The sequence below is a fragment of the Sander vitreus genome, chromosome 4, assembly GCF_031162955.1.
Source record: "Sander vitreus isolate 19-12246 chromosome 4, sanVit1, whole genome shotgun sequence".
In the NCBI taxonomy this organism is placed as follows: Eukaryota; Metazoa; Chordata; class Actinopteri; order Perciformes; family Percidae; genus Sander; species Sander vitreus.
In genome coordinates this window covers 37,822,522-37,844,121 of record NC_135858.1, presented here as the reverse complement: position 1 = coordinate 37,844,121, position 21,600 = coordinate 37,822,522, and the positions used below count along the sequence as shown (strand labels likewise).

The window sequence follows — 21,600 nt, the reverse complement described above, 5'->3', positions numbered from 1 at the left end:
GGAGTTAAAACATTAAACATCTACAGCAGTAAAATTCATATTAATGCAGCAGGAATATTATACCATATACCATATTATAGAACCAGAACAGAAAAACACTGACCGGGAAACCTTTACTGCAACATATACTCTATCACTTACTTAAACAACATTGTGCTGATAATACTTTTACTTCAGTAAGGTTCTGAATGCAGGACTTTTACATAGGGGAGTATTTTCACAGAGGGTATTATTACTTTTACTTCAGTAAAGGATCTGAACACTTGTTCCACCTCTGCTGGTTTCAGTCTAATCCACAGATCTACAGGTGGTTCAAATAAAAAAACAGAAATGCAGACTTTTAGCAAGTGAACATGGATGCAAAGAAGAATGTAAAATATTTAAACATTCCACTCTGTGAATGTTTTATGATTTTTATGTTTGTTAGAGGTTGGAGATTCAAACAGTTGTAATAAGAAACAACTCCACATACAGATTTAATTACAACTTTCACACAAAACAACAAAGATGTGAATGTCATTTGTCCTCGAGGTTCAGTACAGACCTGTGTGAACTGTATGTTCATATATATATATATATATATATATATACACATACACATACACACACAACTTGAACCCTATATTTCTATGTATGTATGTGTATATATTAGATTCAACTTTATTGTCATTGTGCAGAGTACAAGTACAAAGACATACATATATATATATATATATATATATAAAAATGACAGACAGCTAACAGACTTGGAACATCAGAGGTCATGGGACTGTCCCAGTTTAACACCGGGAGTAAACTGTGTTATTTTTATTTTTTGAGCAGCATCAGGTCACTGAAAGACTTACCTAAACTGACCACGCCCACAGAGGGGACATCCGTTATATTACTGGTGCTGTAACCATAGAAATATAATGGATAGAAAGGCCATTCCCACTAAAATCAACATAGAATGATCAGTTCTATGTTGCTCGCCGTCTCTCCAGTGACTCTCACAACCCTACACTGTACATTGCTGCAGGTGGAGATGGTTAGGGGATGTGCTCTGCAGCACATCCGCTCCGCGAACAGTCCACATATGTTATGTGTTTGATGTAGCCAAAGCGTAACTGTTCCTCCTCTTCAATCCCCACCACTACTGTTGTCTCACTACATACTACTATTGTCTCTTCATACTACTACGGGAGAACTTCTCCCGAGCTGCGTTGGACTGCTCTCCTCCACCGAGCTGCGACACACTTTACACTGACGTGTTTCTCAACATGACAACTAACAACAATCGCCGTTTTGTTTTGGACTAATTAAATGACCATGGCAAACAGCTCAATGAGCTCTCTATCCATTTGATTTCTATGGCTGTGACACATTGTTGTCATGGATACAGTCATTACCTATATGCTGTTTTTAGTCAGTGTTTAACGATTCAGTATTGTTTTTACAGTCTTATATCTGTGTCTATATACTGTAGGGACAATAACTATGTAATGTATATATACACATACATGTATAGAGGCTGTGTTGTATCTGATTGTTTCCAGTGATCATTCTCTCAGTGCTTTGCTGAAGTGTGTGTATATATTCACATGTTGTAATATATGTTCACACAGTGTATTATATATTCACTTTGTGTGTGTCCATATAAATATTTAGATGTTTAGACAGTGTTGGTGTCTGTCTCTGTCTGATTGTTGCCTCCTGTGATCATTTCTCTCAGTCCTTTGCTGAAGTGAAGATTCGCTCCGATCACAATGAAACCCTGCAGAGATTAACACAACTGTTGTGAACACCAGGAGGCAGCAATGACAGCATTGTAAAGTGCTAATTCAGTCTCACTCCTAGCGGGTCAAAAACCATTTGGTCAGGGGAGTTAGTTACTGACGCAAAATGTCTCATTTAGTCTCAGTCAGACATGGGGCTTTAAGTCATTACAATACCATCCTTGGAGATATATGACGCTCCGGATCAGGAACCTTGCTGTCAATTTTCAACATGCGGGGTAAAACCACTTACTTGTTGGTGAAAGATTGTGGGTGGGATTAAAACATTTATGTTTAAGTGACACGCTGGACAAGAAGGGGACATGAACCCCAGTCTCCTGGCTGAAAGTCTTGTGTTGTTTGTGTTGTCTCTCTACATACTACTCTCTACTGTTGTCTCTCTACCTACTACTCTCTACTGTTGTCTCTCTACATTCTACTCTCTACTGTTGTCTCTCTACATACTACTCTCTACTGTTGTCTCTCTACATTCTACTCTCTACTGTTGTCTCTCTACATACTACTCTCTACTGTTGTCTCTCTACCTACTACTCTCTACTGTTGTCTCTCTACATACTACTCTCTACTGTTCTCTCTACATACTACTCTCTACTGTTCTCTCTACATACTACTCTCTACTGTTCTCTCTACATACTACTCTCTACTGTTGTCTCTCTACATACATCTCTCTACCATTGTCTTTCTTCAAACTATTCTCTACTGTTGTCTCTCTTGATCCTACATCATCTTACAGACGCTAAAGGAGACTTTTTGCATGGGTATCTGACGCTGAAAGACACTGACCAAGATTCAATATGTGACGAGTTGGGAGTGAGAAAGCGTTGACATTGGAGGGTGAAACTAATACACTCTAATGACCAATCAGAATACAGCATCATTTATAAACATATACAGGTCAATGTTTAACTTACGTTGTGATATTCAACCACCTCCTCAATGAAATCCATTCCATCAGCCAGAGGAATCCGAACTCCTTTCTTTGTCCAGTCTGAACACACACACACACACACACATAGTCAGTAAAACATCATTACAGTCAGAGACAGTTTAGAAGCAAGACGCCTAGCTCAGAAAACGTCCTGTCTCAGAGTGACTTCCTGTCTGTGTGTCCTGCCTCTTTAGGAAACTAGCGGCAGGTCCTGAGTTTTGGTTTCCAATGGGAGAAGTGAACGTGAACACAGAATTAGAGCGATTCTTATGGTCATTGCACATGCACAACACAATTGAATGCAGTCCTCTCACTGCAAAACATCAGTAAAAAGTGCAAAGCAGGAAAATAAATATGTAAATACCAGGCTTGTGCAAAATTCAGAATTTCAGAATTGGCCTCCATTCAATTCATGAATTGGAATTTGAATTGAATTGACTCCGCCCCACAGGAAGTTGAATTTGAATGTGAATGACAGGAAGTGGAATTAAATTCATGGCAATTCAAAGAAATTCCACACAGTCCCACAACAGAAAGAATGTGTTGAATCTCACATCCATCCAGTGTTAGGAAGGTTACTTTGGAAATGTAATTGCTTACTGTTATTAGTTACCCATTATAAATGTGGTTTGGATTACTTCATCAATGCAAAGAAATTTCCTTTTAATTTGATTAGTAACTAATTGAATTACACATTTTACCTCAGTAATACAACTAAATACAATTACATTATTTTGTAATTTAATAACATAATTTCATTACACGTAACTAGTCACTCCTCAACCCTGCATACATTTTGTTCCAAAATATAGATAATGATAAGCATTCTGGGAAATGGAGTCATGTTCCATTATGTTCCACAAAACAATTATAACAAAATCATTACAATAAATCAAAACTTAATTATTTGTTTTGTGACTAGAGCTTTTAACATTCATTGCTGGGGGAAAACATTTCCTGTTAATGTAATCTGTACAAGGAGTTCAACTTTTATACATTTATAGAATATGTAATGCAATCATATCTGACATATATAGTAAAGCTTCATTGTTAAACACTTCACTTAAATGATGTATATGAATTTCTTTGAATTCTTATTGAATTGCAATTCTGCCTTCTTTAATTCAAATTTGAATTGTAATTCTAGATTCTGTTTTTGACATCAATTCAAATTCAAGAATTGAATTGGAATTTAGCAGTCATTCTCAATTCAATTTGGAATTGTACACAAGCCTGGTAAATACATTAAAAAAGTCTCTAAAGTCACAATAAAAATATATTAAGAGGTAGGTTATTTCTTTAAAAAGGAAAGTTAAAACACAACACACAGGAATACCAAACAAACAAGACTCAAAACTCAAGTGACTCAAGTCAATTATTAGTTCCTTTGTTTTTGTGGTGTTAAAGACCAGGTTGCTGTCCGTGCACCACACTGACAGGTGCTCCACTTCATCCCGATAGGCAGACTCGTCTCCCCCAGAGATGAGCCCCGCTACGGTGGTGTCATCCGCAAAATTAATAATGCTGTTGCTGAGGTGGTCAGTGGGTGCAGTCATGGGTGTACAGGGTGTAGAGTAGGGGGCTCAGCACACAGTCCTGTGGCGAGCTATTGCTGAGGCTGAGGTTTGAGGAGATGTGAGGGCCTACTTTCACCCTCTGGGTGCGATCCGAAAGGAAGTCTTTGATCCAGAGGCAAAATGTTTGAGAAAGTCCTAGGTTTGTCAGTTTGTCCACCAGTCTGTGAGGTAGGATGGTATTAAATGCAGAACTGAAATCAACAAAGAGCAGCCTGGCATAGCTCCCCTGCTGCTCTAGGTGGCTCAGGGCAGTGTGAAGAGTTCAGCTACAGCATCCTCTGTAGACGTTGTTGCTCTGTAAGCAAACTGGTGTGTGTCAAACATGGGTGGGAGGCTTGAGATGATGTAAGTCCGTACGAGTTTCTCAAAGCACTTCATGACGATAGGTGTAAGTTCCACTGGACAGTAGTCATTCAGGCTGCTGATGCTGGTCTTTTTTGGAAGAGGAACCATAGTAGAGGACTTCCGGCTGGGTGGGACAGTATACTCGGACAGGGACTGGTTGAAGATCTTGGTGAAGAACCAACTAGCTGGTCTGCGCAATCCCTCAGTACATGTCCAGAGACACCATCAGGTCCCGCAGCTTTCCTTCGGGTTCACCGCCCTCAGTGCATGCCTAACCCCATGCTCCTCCACAGTGAGGATGTGGCTGCTGTGGGCTGGTGGATGTGATGTTGTTGTCTCCGGCGGCTCCACCTCGAAGTGGGCAAAGAAGTGGTTCAACTCCTCTGCCAGTGTAGTGTCCCCAATAACAGCTGAGATGTTGCTAGATTTGTAGCTGATGATGATGTGCTGAACCCCCTGTTGTTGCTGAGGAAGTAGTCCTCAATCCTCTTATAAGCCACCTTGGCCTTTCTGATGCCTCATTTCAGGTTGGCTCTGGCAGCACTATATTGAACCCCATTATCAGACCTGAAAGCAATGTTTCTGTCTCTGAGCAGGTGCTGGACAACTTTTGTCATCCAGGGCTTCTGGTTGGGTTAGGGTTAGGATAGACCTAGGTAAACTTGTCCACAGTGACAGTGTCTGTACAATACCTAATGTAGCACAAGACAGTTGTGTACTCCTCTAGGTTCTGATACTTAAAAATGTCTCAGTTTGTTCTCTCGAAGAAGTCCTGCAGCTGATGAGAGGCACCTTCGTGCCATGTTTTAACAGTCCTAGTCCACTTTTCCTGAGGGGGGGTGTATGCTGGGATCTAGAGCAGTGATCCAATTCAATTCAATAACATTTTATTTATAGTATCTGATAGGGGTGGAACGGTACACAGAAGTCACGGTTTGGTTCATACCCGGTTCGGATTTCACGGTTCGGTTCGGTACAATGGAGGGAAAAGCAAAACAAAAATGCAGAAGGCAATTTATTTTTTATTGTGCATGTCTCAGGCTGTACCACCTAGTGTCATCCAGTCTCTCTCCCCTGAGCTAGCTGCAATAGCCTGAAGTGTGTAAAGTAAGATGTAAACAATAAGGACCCCACATCATCTCCAGACTCCATATGTAAGTTGTAAACAAAATAAGACAATCAGCTATAAAACTGGAAATACAGCATCTCTTATTTATGAAAGTGCAAATTACATAGAATAATAACAACAACAAAAATATGTGGATGGGATGGCATGTTGTAACGAGGTTTGAGTACATACAGTAAATACTTGAAGCCAGGTTCCTCTACGAGTGAGTACGGGCGCATTGAAGATGACATGTAAATTCCGATTGCTTCAGTGATTTGGCCCTATTTGTATTTGTATCTAAAGGCTGGTTAAGCACTGTAGGGAGGAGAAGTTGGACAGTTTTTATTTTGTCTTGTTCCAGTAATTGGTACAGCTGGGTGATGGCGTCGGATATGCGTTAGCATCTTAGATGTATTTCCACTCACATACCCGACAACTGAAACCAAAAAACAAAGTTTTCGAGGCTGGGACGGCACCAGGCGGGAGGGCATGAGACGGGAGGCTCCAGGCTTCATCCATACAGTCTTGAAGTTTTCCCAAACTTGCAATCTTAAAGAGGCCGGCAGATCCTGTAACTCTTGTGGGTCGCCACCACTCGCCATACTCGTCCTTTCGTGCTGCTATCTCTGACTCACTCAGTGGACCGTCGACCTGACAAAAAAACTGCATGTAGGCGGAGCTCGGCTAGCTTCAGAGTTAAGGCGGGGCTACAGATTCGGTGTCCCTAGAACCCGCGTATCTAACAGTAGTTCTGCATTACATTAGTTCCGCATTACATTAATTCATTTGCATGCCAGTTTTATTTATTTTCATACCGTGTATTCTCCATGTAAATTCATGCACCGAACCGTGATGGTTCAATACAAATACATTTACCGTTCCACCCCTAGTATCAAATCATAACAAGAGTTATCTCAAGACACTTTACAGATAGAGTAGGACTAGACCACACTCTATAATCGAAGAAATTGTCTCCAGGACTCCAGGGAATAAGCTCCCCAGAGCTAAGTTAGTAACAAGCATTTCTGGGACATGGATGCACACAGATGGAAAGAGAGAGAGAGAGAGAGAGAGAGAGCTCAGTGATATATGGTCAGACTGGCCCAGGTGTGGTAGCGGTTTCACCTTGAACCCCTGTTTGATATTGGAGTAGACCTTGTCTAGTGTATTTGCTACCCTAGTAGCACACCTTACATGCTGATAAAATGTAGGGAGCACTGCTTTTTCTGGGGACACAGAGAAACTTACGGCAGCTAACGTTCACCAACGCCCTAACAATGTTACTGCAGAGAAATATGGCCTGTAGCTGTGAAATAATCTAATATATTAATAGATTATACAAATATAACGTTTCATCCATCCACACAATGTTCAATACACTTTCAAACAAGGCCACACCCATTTAGGAGAAATGAAGTGTGTACTGTTTCATACCATCAGGGCAGTGTGTAATGATCTTTACTTAGAGATAACCTGTAATCAGTGTCACAGTGTGTTTCAGTAAAACATGCATTAACTATGTAGCAATGTTTTACAGTTGATGAATCAGTTTCTTACTGTTAATTAAAGGAACCACAGACATCTGCAGCATCGCCTTTAGAGGAGCCTGCAGAGGAATCAACTGACAGACAGACAGACAGACACAGCGAACAGGGAAACAGACAGGGAGAAAGACAGACAGTTTACCCTAATGTATCATGGTCGACAGTCTCTTACTGTTGTTGTCAGTCAGCTTAAACTCTAAAGTTGTAACTAACTAAACGCTGAAAAACACTCACTGCTAGAGATTCCAGTGCTGATTGATTGGAGAAGATTTTAAACCTGAAAGAAAATAATAAAAAGAAATAATCACAAGTTCACACATTCCTTATGCATATTCCTTATGTGATTCAGATATTAAAAGACAACATGTGTGTGTGTGTGTGTGTGTGTGTGTGTGTGTGTGTGTGTGTGTGTGTGTGTGTACGTATGTGCGTGTGTTTGTGTTTACCTGCGGAGGTCAGCATGAACAGCCAGACGTTTTCCCTTCATAGAGACTTTAGCGTTAAACTTTGATTCCTGCAGGAGGACATGAGACAATATTAGAAATATTATGAATAATAGAAAAATAAGAACAGCTGTTGGATGTTTGATCAGCAGGCTGAGTTGGAATAAAACCAGCAGTTATGTGAAACTTGAAATAAAATGTATTTATTTCAAGGCTGTCAAAATGAACGCCAACATTTTTAGCATAAATTTCTTTGACGTGCTATGTGCGTTCTGTGATTTGAGCCTCTGGCCGCTCCGTAGTTTGTGAAACCAGGTAGTGATGCAGCACTAGTGTGTGTGTGTGTGTGTGTGTGTGTGTGTGTGTGTACCATGGTCATGCTGCTGAGCTGGATCGGAGGCTGACCCGGAGGCAGCACCATCACCTTGACGCTGGCTGTCATGCCGACGGTTGCTCCAGACGTCTTGATGGTTGTTTTTGGAGGCGATGTGACGGCGAGATGCAGAGAGAGCGGAGCGTCCACCAGAGCCGGGTACTGCAGAGAACATGGGGTATTACATTTTAAAGTAAGTATTAAACAGACAGTACTGCAGTTCTACCGTGTTTCTTTGTTGTTTCTACTCACCAGCATCATGAGGGTTCCAAAGTAGGTGGTTCTCAACAACATCTCCAGATCTTTGGGCATCTGTAGCACGAGACGACACAAACAAAGGGTCAGATTGTATCACTACACTTCTCAGTAGTAGCTTCTATATTTTATATTCTATATTTTAGCTATTTTTAAAAATGCATTTTGTATGTAGTTTTTATTAGTTTTTTAATGCTTTATGTTATTAAGTGCTTTAAATTGCCTTGTTGTAGAAATGTGCCACATCATAAACTTCCCTTGCCTTCTGTCTGCTTTGATGGATTCAGGGTCTGTGAAGGTTCTGGAGGATTCTATGGTCTGTAGTAGTTCTGGAGGATTCTAGGGTCTGTGGTGGTTCTGGAGCAGTTTTAGAGGTCTGTGTTGGTTTTAGAGGTCTCTGCTAGTTTTAGAGGTCTGTGTTGGTTTTAGAGGTCTGTGTTGGTTTTAGAGGTCTGTGTTGGTTTTAGAGGTCTCTGCTAGTTTTAGAGGTCTGTGTTGGTTTTAGAGGTCTGACCTTCTCGTTGATGATGTCCATCTGGAAGATTCCTGCCTTGTAGTAAGCATACATCCCGCTGTCGAAGAAGAACTCAGACAGAGCAAGATAAACCATCCGGTCGTACTCTCTGATCACCGGGTTGACAGCATAGTTCGCCAACATATCGTTTGGATCAGACAGGTCGAAGAACATCCCCTACAGACACATCACACTCGTTACTGTTCCCTACAGACACAACACATTATCTTACTTCATGAGCTATTAAAATATCTATAGTCAAAATATATAATGTATAATATATAATAAAACATCTGACCCTGAAGTGCATGTCGAGGCTCCGGGACGTCACTACCGGATCATCGATCAGAGAATAATCAATCCCAATAAACTGATCGACCTCTGTCCTCACAGGGATCGTGTCCAACATCGAGTTCACATGAACCAGAGCGGAGTGGTTCAGAGCCGGACAGATCTGAGAGACCGACAAGGAGACAGAGAGATAGACAGGTTCAGAGAGACAGATAGATAGACAGATAGACAGACAGATGGAGAGACAGACAGGTGACTGACCTGCTGGTTGAGGAGGAAGCGCATGCCTGATGTCAGGAATTTGGACAGGAAGTCGTAAACTTTCCTGAATGAAAACAGATGTGATGACAAGATATTCATAATTGGCCGATACTGAGGTCACATGATAGCGTGGTGAAAAATCAGTGAACAAACTGATGATTGCTTGGATGAGACTTTATTGATCATTATTAATAATCATTAATTTTGTACTGTAATCGTTAATCATTATAGATCATTAATAATTAAACAGTAATCTTTATTGTGGTTATGGTTAGTAATTAGAAGTCATTAATCTTTATTGTTGTTTTACCCGAGCGTTCCGCTGAACTTTGCCCTCATTTTGTCGATTTTGGCGTCACAGGTCACGTTGTTGATTTTCAGTCGTCCTTCATCGTCTCTGATCAGACTCAGAACCGTGTTGATGTTCACTCCTTCAGCCGATGCGTTGATGTTTCCCGTGTCGTAACTGAGGGACACAAACACTTCATCACACAGCTTCATCACAGACTACAGAATACAACCACTATCTTCATCTTCAACAATTGTCATAATCTTCTAATCTTCACTTTTCATCTTCACTTATTATAATCTTCACTTATCATAATCTTCATTTATCATCATGATGAGTTACATCAGTGTTTTCAGGCTGACCCCGACTGAGAGCATCGGTCACCCTAGTTTTTGCAATATGTCCCGCACTGTTGGGACTAGTCAGCCCTTGTCGGCTTTTTTCAGATCAGTGTCGGAGCCCGCCTGTGAGAGGAATCACTCTGATTGGCTGTTCAGCTTAAGCTAACGTTAGTAAGGAAGTAAATCAGTGTTCTGTTGAGAAATATTAGTCGTATATATGAATGTTAAGTTTGTTTTTGTAGAGGAACTAACAAGAACCAGTAGAGGATCCGTCGGTGGAAACTCAGCGAGATGGATGAGTCCTGAACGTCGAATAATAATCCGACTTCAGGGACGAACTTCAAATCAGCGTGAGTCAGATTCAGCTCCATTATCTTCACACTGAGACAGACAAGAGAAATATATTACACACAAGATATTAATACACCCTGAGTATTGGGTATTACAGTATTACTTAAAGATATAATACACACTGAGTATTGGGTATTACAGTATTACTTTAGTAGAAAGTGATTTACTCAGTGATGGTGTATTGGAAGCGTCCTTCCTTCCCCATCATCTCTGGCATACTGATGTTGCCGAGCTCCTCTTCAACAAACCTCTGAGTCTCAAATTTCACTGAAAACACAAAACACAGAATGTCTGTACTTTTAGAAATACTTCTAGTAGTACACTGTAAACAAAACCAGAGACTCTCGCCGCAAGATTTTTCATTTAAAAGTTTGTTAATATACTTCTGGATAATAACTGCATATACTTACACATGTCCAGTCCTTTGTCAGTAATGCGGATTTTGCAGCCGGCGGGTTGAGCGGCAGCCATGATGAACAAGACCGAAAGGAGGAAGAGGGACAACAAACAGGAAGTCATCCTGAGCCGGAACATATCAACCTGAAACACAGAAGAAGAACATCAAAACCCGGGATAAGAGGTTGGATTCAGTCGGTGTGTCGTGTCTCTGCTGTCGGGTTGTTTCAGAGGTTCTGGGTGTAGGTCAGATCTTTATATTCTTTTTAAAAGTTTAATATTTGGCCATTATTTATGACGGGACAGCTGAAGAAATGAAAGGTGAATGACATGCAGCAAAGGGCCGCAGGTCAGAGTTGAACCCTGGCCCTCTGCGTCAAGGAGTAAACATCCTCCTCTATATATGGACATCCGCTCTACCAACTGAGCTGGCCGGGCGCCCAGATCTTTAGCTTCTTAGTTTCTTTAGTTTAAGTTAGTGGATCCTGTTAGTTTATAAATTATTCAGTGGAGAATAAGTTAATGCCCAATAGTTGGACAATGAAGACCTCGAAGGGCATTAACCCTACTTATTTATAGCATATTTTAATGCATTTTACAATCAAAATCTAAAGTTTTTTCCAACAATAACATAATGTTATTGTTATTGTTTCCCTGGTTACACCTGAGGGTTTGACTAATACCTAGAACAATTATTCCCATCCCATAATACGGTTCTTATGCAATTCAAACATTGTTCACTGTTCCCGGAAATAGGTTTTTATGTCCAAAAACAAACTGTTAAGCTGTCCAAAGACAATATTGATGATTATTTCATCATCCTGTTTGTGATGTATGTGAATGTTGTGTGTGATGTCTTTAAGCTACTGGGACCTTGAATTTCCCCTTGGGGATCAATAAAATATCTATCTATCTCTCTCTCTATATATATATATATATATCTGTCTATCTCTCTATCTATCTATCTATTGATCGATCTATCTATCTATCTATCTATCTCTCTATCTATCTATCTCTCTCTCTATCCATCTATCTATCTATCTATCTATCCTATCTATCTATCTATCTATCTCTCTATCTATCTATCCTATCTATCTATCTCTCTATCTATCTATCCTATCTATCTATCTATCTATCTATCTATCTATCCTATCTATCTATCTATCTATCTATCACATTACATTACAAGTCATTTAGCTGACGCTTTTATCCAAAGCAACTTATAATTAAGTGCGTTCAACCTTGAAGGTTCAAACTCCAGACAACAAGTAGTAAGTGTGAGTACATTAGCTCTAAATGGATAATGCTACGAAGAGCCCTATGAAAAGTGCAGAATCAAGAGAGATATATGTACACATACATTTTTTTTTTCCTTCATTATCCGAGGTGTAGTCGGAAGAGATGTGTTTTTAATAGGGCTGTCAGCGATGCGATTAAGGGCCGACGCGATTCATTTTTTTTAATCGCATGCCAGCATTTATAAATTTATTTTACATAGCCTAACAGGCTACTATTTTGACCCTTTGCAGCCCCGTTACTTATCATCAAGCTGCCACTTCCTCCTAACACATCCTGCTGTTGCTTACCAAAAATAATCATACAATAGTCATTATAAACATATATGGATATAACTCCTCTGTGGAGAATAACATGCTTCTTGATACCATAGAGGATAAAATATCACGCACCAAATACCCTTACTTTAGTTGTGGGAGGAGATTTTAATATAGCGATGATTAATATATAGACAGACAGCCACCAAGGAGGTCAGGGTCTCCTAACTCGTGTTCAATTGTATCATGGATAAATTGGACCTGGTTGATGTTTGGAGGGAGCAGTTTCCAAATGACAGACAGTATACCTGGTCCAATAAGGACTGGTCAAGACAATCCAGAATTGACTACTGGTTAGTTTCCAGATGTTTAACGAAGAACAACATTTCAGTCAATATCAGTAACACTCCATTGACCGATCACAAAGCGATTTCAATAACTCTGTCCTCGGATCAGTCCTCTGGCCCAAAAGCCTCATTTTGGAAACTTAATAGTTCCCTCCTTGAACATGATCAGGTCAAACGAAGAGTCAAAGAATTGATTGAAAACTTTTGGAATAAAGCAAACTCTCAGAAAGCTTATGGGACAAATTGGGAGCTTCTAAAATATGAGTTGGGGAAGTTTCTCAGGAGGTTTGGTGGTGATCTGGCCAAGAACAGACGAGCAGTTGAAGACGAGGTTATTAAGAAGCTAGTGTTTCTTTCTCAACAAGAGTCTCTATCTAATGAGGAAAAATGTGAATGTATGAAATTACAAAATAAATTGGATGACATTTATAAATCAAAAGCTAAGGGAGCCTATATAAGGTCAAGAAAACGATGGATGGAAGAGGGTGAGCAAAACTCAGCCTACTTCTTTAGACTTGAAAAGAGTAAAAATGTCCTGGCTGCTGTAGATCAAATTAAAGTGGAGGGAAACATTATAAAAGATCCAAGAGAGTTAGCCATCCACTGCTATAATTTCTATAACAATCTATACATATCTAATTACTGTGAGGTAACAACTAAATCATTTATGGACTCTATCAGCCATTGTAGAATGATATCCCCAGAAGACAGAGACTATTGTGATGATAGCATAGCCCAAGAGGAGGTTCTGAAGGCGATTAAAAATCTAAAAAACAACAAGAGCCCAGGGTGTGATGGTATAACTGCTGAATTATACAAAATGTTTGATGAATTACTAACTCCCTTTCTGGTAAAAGTTTTCTCAGAGAGCTTAGAGAAAGAAGCTCTTCCAACAACTATGACACAGGGTGTCATCACATTGATCCCGAAACCAGACAAGGACAGAAACTGGCTAGAAAATTGGCGTCCTATCACTCTCTTAAATAACGATTACAAAATGTTTGCACTAGTTTTCGCTAATAGACTTAAAGACGTGTTAGACTCTATTATAGATGAATCACAATCTGGGTTCATGAGGAAACGACATATTGCAAATAACATTAGAGTAGTGCTGGATTTGTTAGATTATAATGATCTTATCACTGACAACAGCTTCATTCTGTTCCTTGATTTTTATAAGGCGTTTGACTCGCTTGAACATCCTGCAAGCGCTTAAACAATTTGGATTTGGAGATGGCTTTTGCAGAACTGTCAGGACCCTGTATGAAAATGGTAGTAGTGCAGTAAAATTGAAATTTGGTACTTCCCCTAGATTCAGAGTTTCACGTGGTATCAAACAAGGGTGCCCAATCTCCCCATACTTGTTTTTGATCGCCTCTCAACTCTTAGCTCTACATGTCTCTAACAGTGCCTTGGAAGGGATAACATTGGCTGAAAGAAGTATCATCCTTAGTCAACTGGCTGATGGCACAACCATCTTCCTGAGAAATGCGTCCCAGATTCCCGCTGCGATAGAGCTGATCACAGGATGTTCACAAGCTTCAGGTCTCAAATTAAACTTAAGAAAATGTGAACTAATGGCAGTTAAAGAATGTGATGTTTCAACTATATGTGATATCCCTGTGAAGGATCAGGTTACATACCTGGGAACAATAATAACTAAAGACCACAATATGAGAAGTCTATTCAATGTTAGCCCTATCATTGAAAAAACAAAAAAGAAGTTAAACTCTTGGCTACAAAGAGACCTATCCTTGAGAGGAAGAGTGTTACTGACAAAAGCAGAATGAATTTCCAGACTTGCTTATGTGGCAGCCTCCTTGGATGTTGATTGTGTGGTATCGAAAATAATTGACAATATGTTATTTAATTTTGTGTGGAAAAACAAAACTCACTGTAATAATGAATAGAAATAAGTGTGTGGGTGGGGGGGCTTACATTTTTTGGACTTCACAACTTTAAGCAACACCGTCAAAATCAACTGGCTCAGACAATTCTTTAATAATCCAATATCACTATGGAATTTTATTCCTAGCTATATTTTCTCTAAAATTGGTGGCCTGAATTTTCTGTTATTATGCAATTATAATATTAGCAAACTCGCAATCAAACTGTCCAATTTTCATAAACACATGCTCTTGGCTTGGTCTCTCTTATTTAAACATAACTTCTCACTTCCCATGGCCACTGACTCACTATATGGATCGATCTGATACTGCTGTGGGGAGTTCATGCTTTTCTGCGGTGCGTTGGACTAAAAATAAAACAATTAGGACTTTATACCAAAAACATATTGTTTCTATTCCTTATATAATCCCATATTGGAACAGTTTAATAGAGAATGTCCCTTGGAAAAACATTTGGTCTTTGCCTTTCAAATATATGCTTACTAATAAAGTGAGAGAAGTTATACGTTTAGATTAATTGACAGATTCTACCCAGAAAAGTGTGTCCTTAAGCGATATAAACCAGATATTGAATCTGAATGCTCTTTCTGTAAAACGTCAGATGAAGATATTTCCCATTTATTTTGGAAATATTCCTACACAGAAACATTCTGGTCAAACGTCCTGGAATTTATCCAAACCTATTTCATTACGGATTTCTCTTTTTGTTTTAAGGATGTTTTCTTTGGTGTGGTTGAGTTTAAGACGGATAAGGAAGGAAAATATTTCATAATTAATCTTTTATTTCTACTCGCTAAATATCACATCCATAAATGTAAGTTCAGGGGCTCTAAACCTTTCTTTCCTGTGTTTCAAAATGAAGTCAATGAATACTTGGACTCTATACGATATTCAAAGAACTGTAAAGCTCTGATGTGCAGATATACTCAACACTTGTGACATCTTGTGACTGAATGATATTGGAACTCTAACTGTAAGTGATGCTACGAATCGGACTGCTTGTTGATTAGCCTTGATGGACTTTGCAGACTCCCTGGAATATTAATTGCTTATGTATTTATTTTGTAGTTGTGTGTATGTGTTGTTTGTAACTGCAAATGCTCTCAATAAATTAATATAAAAAGAAAATTAAAAAACACCCTGCTGTTGCAGGCTGCAGGCATGATGGAGAAACACAGCAGCAATAACTCTGAATGGAGCTTTTTATTTTCCAAAACTCCCGGACGGCTCGTAGACAAGTCTAAACCATATGCACGTTGTGTAAAGCTGAATTAAAATATCACCGAAGCACGTCAAGCTTGAGCTACCACCTACGGAGCTAAGCATAGTAGTACAGTTAACGTGATGCTACCCACTAGCGGGATAAACGGGTGGCAACTACCTGTAGACCTGTCAGCATCGTAGAGGACTCAGGTCTTTAAGACGTAGTACGGTTGACCTGTCTTGTTGCCGTCGAGGGAGACGGTAGTTTCACCATACACATACCACACGGAGAATGCAGCCACACTGGAACTGCTGCAGAGTCCAAACTCTGTCTCATTGACTGCTGATCACTGGACGTCAGTGAGGAATCTACATTATTTAGGAGTTACTAAACACTAGATTGACTCTGGTAAGGATAGGGATCTTTAGTTTTTTAGTTAGGTACTTGGAGGAATGGTGCAATAATGACAGATTCACACATTTTTCTTTTGTTTACAGTAAATAAATAATTACAAATCTTAAAATCAAGTTCATAAAGTAACTTTCTTTGCATTCGTTTGATTCCCAATCAAGATCCTCTGGTAAGAACTGCTTTCCATTGTTAATATGTCCTTAAAAACTGTTCTGAAATGCAAAATAATAGAATTTTAATCATGTGATAAAATATGTGATTAATCGCGATTAACTATAGAAATTCAGCGATTAAACGCGATTAAAAAATTTTAATCATTTGACAGCCCTAGTTTTTAGCCTTTGGCGGAAGATGTGTAGGTTTTCAGCCATCCTGATGTCAATAGGGAGCTCATTCCACCATTTAGGAGCCAGGACAGCAAACAGTCGGGATTTCGTTAAGTGATTAGTTGCCCCTCGCTGTGAGGGGGCAGCAAGCAGGTTTGCTGATGCAGAGCGGAGTGGGGGGGTTGGTGTATAGGGTTGGACCATGTCCTCGATGTATGCTGGGGCTGATCCATCATGGCCCTGTATGAGAGTACTAGTGTCTTGAACCAGATGCGGGCAGCAACTGGTAACCAGTGAAGAGAGCGGAGGAGCGGTGTAGTGTGAGAGAACTTGGGGAGGTTGAAGACAAGTCAAGCTGCTGCATTCTGAATGAGCTGCAGGGGACGGACGGCACATGCAGGCAGGCCAATCAGGAGGGAGTTGCAGTAGTCTAGACGTGAGATGACTAGAGCCTGAACCAGAACCTGAGCTTCCTTCAGCATTAGAAGGGGACGTATCCTTCTGATGTTATGCAGCATGTAACTACACGATTGGGTAGTTGCAGCAATGTTGGCAGTGAAGGAGAGTTGGTCGTCCAGTGTCACACCCAGGTTTCTAGCAGTCTGGGTGGGGACTACCACAGAGTTGTCAATTGTTATAGTCAGGTCCTGGGTAGGAGAGCCTTTCGCTGGAAGAAAAAGGAGCTCAGTCTTGTCAAGGTTGAGTTTCAGACTCCGGAAAGGAGAGAATTAGTTGGGTGTCATCTGCGTAGCTGTGATAAGAAAAGCCATGCGACTGAATGACAGAGCCGAGAGAGTTGGTGTACAGAGAGAAGAGGAGGGGACCCAGGACTGATCCCTGAAGAACCCCAGTTTTGAGTGGGCAAGGTTCTGATGTAGATCCTCTCCAAGTTACCCGGCGGGGAGACGGGTCTGTAGTTATTTACTCTATCTATCTATCTATCTATCTATCTATCTATCTATCTATCTATCTATCTATCTATCTATCTATCTATCTCTCTATCTCTCTCTCTCTCTCTCTATCTCTATCTCTCTATCTATCAATCTATCTATCTAAACTGTCCAAAAACAAACTGTTAAAGAAACTGTTAAACTGTCCAGAGAGAGCTTTCCGGGGTCTGTATATATCCGGGGTCTATATATATATATAATATATAAGGGCTGTCAATTGATTAAAAAATCTAATCTAATTAATGATATACTCTGTGATTAATTAAACGAAAGTAATCGCATACATAATTAACGGTGCTTGAACCGAGACTTTTTAAGAAAGTAAAAAAAGAAAAGAAAAAAAAAGGGTACTAAACAACAGTTGGTGACATTAAAGAACGGCTTGTTTATTGCTAAGGCCATATGGTCAACATTAAATGTTTAATAATAATGTAATCACAACACAATAACTTATTTCACTAGTAAATTGCTGTTGAACGACAAAAACAACAACCAGATGGGAAAAGGACATTTACAATAACTTCAAATGCACCACGAGTCTGTAGTTTACCAGTTTCATTGAACGCACCGTCTGTGTTGTTTCTCCGACGGCAGCTGCAGATTGTTACATCCCGGTGTTGAATCCTCTACAGTAAAACACAGTCACACTTTAGGAAAACACAGTCACACTTTACACCGTTTAGTGTTAGCTGTCAGCATTTTAACCCTGTTTAATCAGCTACTAGCTAGTGGTAGGCTAACGTTAACTGCTGTTGAGTATAGTGTTAACTAGCTAGCGGTAGGCTAACGTTAGCTGCTGTTGAGTATAGTGTTAACTAGCTAGCGGTAGGCTAACGTTAGCTGCTGTCGAGTATAGTGTTAACTAGCTAGCGGTAGGCTAACGTTAGCTGCTGTTGAGTATAGTGTTAACTAGCTAGCGGTAGGCTAACGTTAGCTGCTGTCGAGTATAGTGTTAACTAGCTAGCGGTAGGCTAACGTTAGCTGCTGTTGAGTATAGTGTTAACTAGCTAGCGGTAGGCTAACGTTAGCTGCTGTTGAGTATCGTGTTAACTAGCGTCATGTGCAGCAGTGTTTGTGTTTCAGAGCATCAGAGAGAAGAGCAGACATATCAGTGGCACCAGATTTCGGTAGCCAGGGTTGGCAGGAAGAAGATTTTTAAATCAAATAAAGTAAATGTTCCAATTAATAATCCAAGCAGCACATTCTCGTCTCCCTCCTTCATTTTAGAGTCCAATGGTGCTAGAACGGCTCCGGGTCAAACCTCAATATGGAATGGATTAATCTGCGTTATTTTTTTAACGCGTTATTTTTTCTCAGATTAATTAATCGAAATTAACGCGTTATTTTGACAGCCCTAATATACATATATATATATATATATTTTTTTTTTAGAGACAGCTTTCCGGGGTCCTCCAGTGTGCAGAGGAAGTTGCAGCAGTGAACAGAGGTCAGAGGTCACTCTGTACAGACAGATCTGAGGGTTTGTTCCTCCTGTTGCTCCACAGCTGGCGGAGAAACTTGAACTGCGGTAACCCCTGTTACACAACACTCCTCTCCTTCTCTTTTCTCTCTCTTTCTCTCTCTCTCTACTTCTCTTTTCTCTCTCTCTCTCTCTCTCTCTCTCTCTCTCTCTCTCTCTCTCTCTCTTTTCTCTCTCTCTCTCTCTCTCTACTTCTCTTTTCTCTCTCTCGCTCTCTCTCTCTCTCCTTCTTTTTTCTCTCTCTCTCTCTCTCCTTCTCTTTTCTCTCTCTAACTCTCTCTCTACTCTTTTCTCTCTCTCGCTCTCTCTTTTCTCTCTCTTTCTTTCTCTCCTCTCTCTCTCCTTCTCTTTTCTCTCTCTAACTCTCTCTCTCCTCTTTTCTCTCTGTCTCTCTCTCTCTCTCCTCTTTTCTCTCTCTCTCTCTCTTCCTTCTCTTTTCTCTCTCTTTCTCTCTCTCTCTCTCTTCTCTTTTCTCTCTCTCTCTCTTTTCCTTCTCTTTTCTCTCTCCTCTTTTCTCTCTCTCTCTCTCCTTCTCTTTTCTCTATAACTCTAACCCTCCTCCTCTCTCTCTCTTTTCTCTCTCTATGTCTCTCTCTCTTTCTCTTTTCGCTCTAACTCTAACCCTCCTCTCTTTCTCTTTCTCTCTCTTTTCTCTGTCAACAGCCTCCCGTCCTTCAGCCTGTTTTTCTTTCTCTGTAAAGTACAAAGAGAAGCTAAGAAATCTGTTTAATTTGTATTTAAACTCATTAGTAATCCCTCAATGGGATTACAGTGAATAGTTTTACATTTATTTTACTGGGTTCTTGTTCTTGTTTGTTTGTTGTTAATTCATTTTTAATATTTGAACTGTTGTATATATTTCCTGTTAACCCTTCTAAGCATCAAGAGGATCTGAGACACTGCAGCTGCTTTTTGACACATCGATCCCACTCCGGGACCCACGTGCATTCAAACCTCACTACAACCGAAGGTCTGAGCACAATAACACACAAAAATAAGATGGTGACCACCTGACAGTCTAAACAACATAAAAAGGAATAAAAACTGTCCATATTTATGAAAGTGGTGTAGAACTACACTCTGAAACAGTAAGGGGTCCTTCATAAAGCCGCCTATTTTCATGAAGCATTGGTACATGTAGCTGTGAAATGCAAACACTGTAATTGTAAAAAGAAGTTAACTTAACGTCACACTCACACACTCTGTATCGTGACGTTCGCTTAACTGACATGCAGCACAAGAACGGGACAGTTAGGTCTAGGAACAGATGGTGGGTGGGGTTACAAAATGTAGGTTTCAGTGACACACGGGACAAGAACGGGAAAGTCCTGTGTTGTTTGACCCCCCGTCCCGTCCCGTACAGACGCTGAAGGGGATTGGTGCGTCGGTACCAACAGTCAGTAGGAGAAGGGTTGGACAAACCCGTGAATGAGAATGTGTTGCATGATGTTACTTTAACGTCTCGTCATTAATGTGTCAGATGTTATAAAACAGGAAGCAGAATTCCCAAACTAATTAATGAAACTCAGTGGATTTACTGTAAGAAGACAGACAGACAATGAATTCAAGCTTTGACAGTAAAGTCTCTTTTAAAACATCAGTAATCATCAGGTCTGAAGCTTCAAACAGCCTTTAACGAGCAGAAAGTCCTCACAAATATAGACATACCGGCCCACACACACTCTGTAATCTGTTTGATTACAGCTCAGAGCCGACAGCCAATCACCAGCCAGCTGCTGCATCCACATCTGGTGACCACTAACCGCTAACAGCTAACTGCTAGCAGCTAGCAGCTAACAGCTACAGCTAACCTCTAATTAAAAAGCTTCAGATGAAAGAGAAGAAGACTACACCCAGCCTGACCTCTGACCTCTGGTCTGTCACATAATATACAACATAATATATAAATGTAATATAACCTTCAGCACGTTATACTTTAAACATAATATATAAATATAATAGAACCTTCAGCACCTTATGCTTTAAACATAATATATAAATATAATATAATCTAGTCAGATTTCACACAGAACAGAAACACAGGAGATACCCTGTTACTCACCTGTCCATGATGAACGTCTGTCTGTCTGTCTGTCTGTCTGCCTGCCTGCCTGTCTGTCTGTCTGTCTATCTGTCTCTCTGTCTGTCTGTCTGTCTCTCTCTGTCTGTCTGTCTGTTTCTCTCTCTGTCTGTCTGTCTGTCTTTAGTTGAACTCTGAATGATGAAATGATAAAATGATGAAATGAAATGAACTCACAGTGTGAAGGAGGAGCGTCTGAAGCGTTTCTGTTCTTCTGTCTCTGTTCACTCTTAATGTCTCTGTCTCTCTGTGTGGACACTTTTATCCCGAGGGATACACTGACTCCTCCCCCCCTGCGCCAACCCCCTTCTCCCTCTCCCTTTTAAGAGAACATTGGCTTCTCTTCTCTCTTCTTACATTTGACAATGTTTCTGTCTGATTATAATGTCACAGTGACAGAGAACCCACTTTCCAGGAAAACCAAAGCTGTGTGTATGTGTGTGTGTGTGTGTGTGTGTGTGTGTGTGTGTGTGTGTGTGTGTGTGTGTGTGCGTGCGTGATGGTCTCAGGATGTTTCTGTTGAACTAAAGCATTTGATTTAACATCACCCC

General features: G+C 40.2%; 1 protein-coding gene across 2 annotated transcripts; it reads right to left on the bottom strand.

Annotated features, from left to right (window-relative positions):
- Positions 1–71: 71 nt before the first annotated feature.
- Positions 72–21,293, bottom strand: pltp (phospholipid transfer protein). Of its 2 annotated transcripts, none has more exons than XM_078249544.1 (15): positions 21,227–21,293; positions 10,806–10,935; positions 10,563–10,662; positions 10,297–10,425; positions 9,725–9,880; positions 9,415–9,478; positions 9,161–9,316; positions 8,863–9,039; positions 8,346–8,405; positions 8,091–8,255; positions 7,724–7,791; positions 7,512–7,554; positions 7,291–7,354; positions 2,687–2,763; positions 72–1,753 (listed from the first exon to the last, which is right to left on the bottom strand). In XM_078249544.1, exons 2-15 carry the CDS (start codon positions 10,927–10,929, stop codon positions 1,652–1,654), a joined length of 1,485 nt encoding a protein of 494 aa, XP_078105670.1. In that variant the 5' UTR covers positions 10,930–10,935; positions 21,227–21,293; the 3' UTR covers positions 72–1,651. The 2 variants fall into 2 exon arrangements, with proteins under 2 accessions (XP_078105670.1, XP_078105671.1); XM_078249545.1 differs by lacking the exon at positions 21,227–21,293 and adding an exon at positions 21,032–21,157.
- Positions 21,294–21,600: the final 307 nt, after the last annotated feature.

Bases quoted from the DNA above. Each gene is read 5' to 3' on its own strand.
- pltp (XM_078249544.1), bottom strand. From the start codon at position 10,929: ATGTTCCGGCTCAGGATGACTTCCTGTTTGTTGTCCCTCTTCCTCCTT. The intron at 7,792-8,090 runs GTACACACACAC...GTCCTCCTGCAG, and splicing joins AGCTCAGCAGCATGACCATG to GAATCAAAGTTTAACGCTAA. The intron at 1,754-2,686 runs GTAAGTTAAACA...TAATCTCTGCAG, and splicing joins AGGTGGTTGAATATCACAAC to GGTTTCATTGTGATCGGAGC.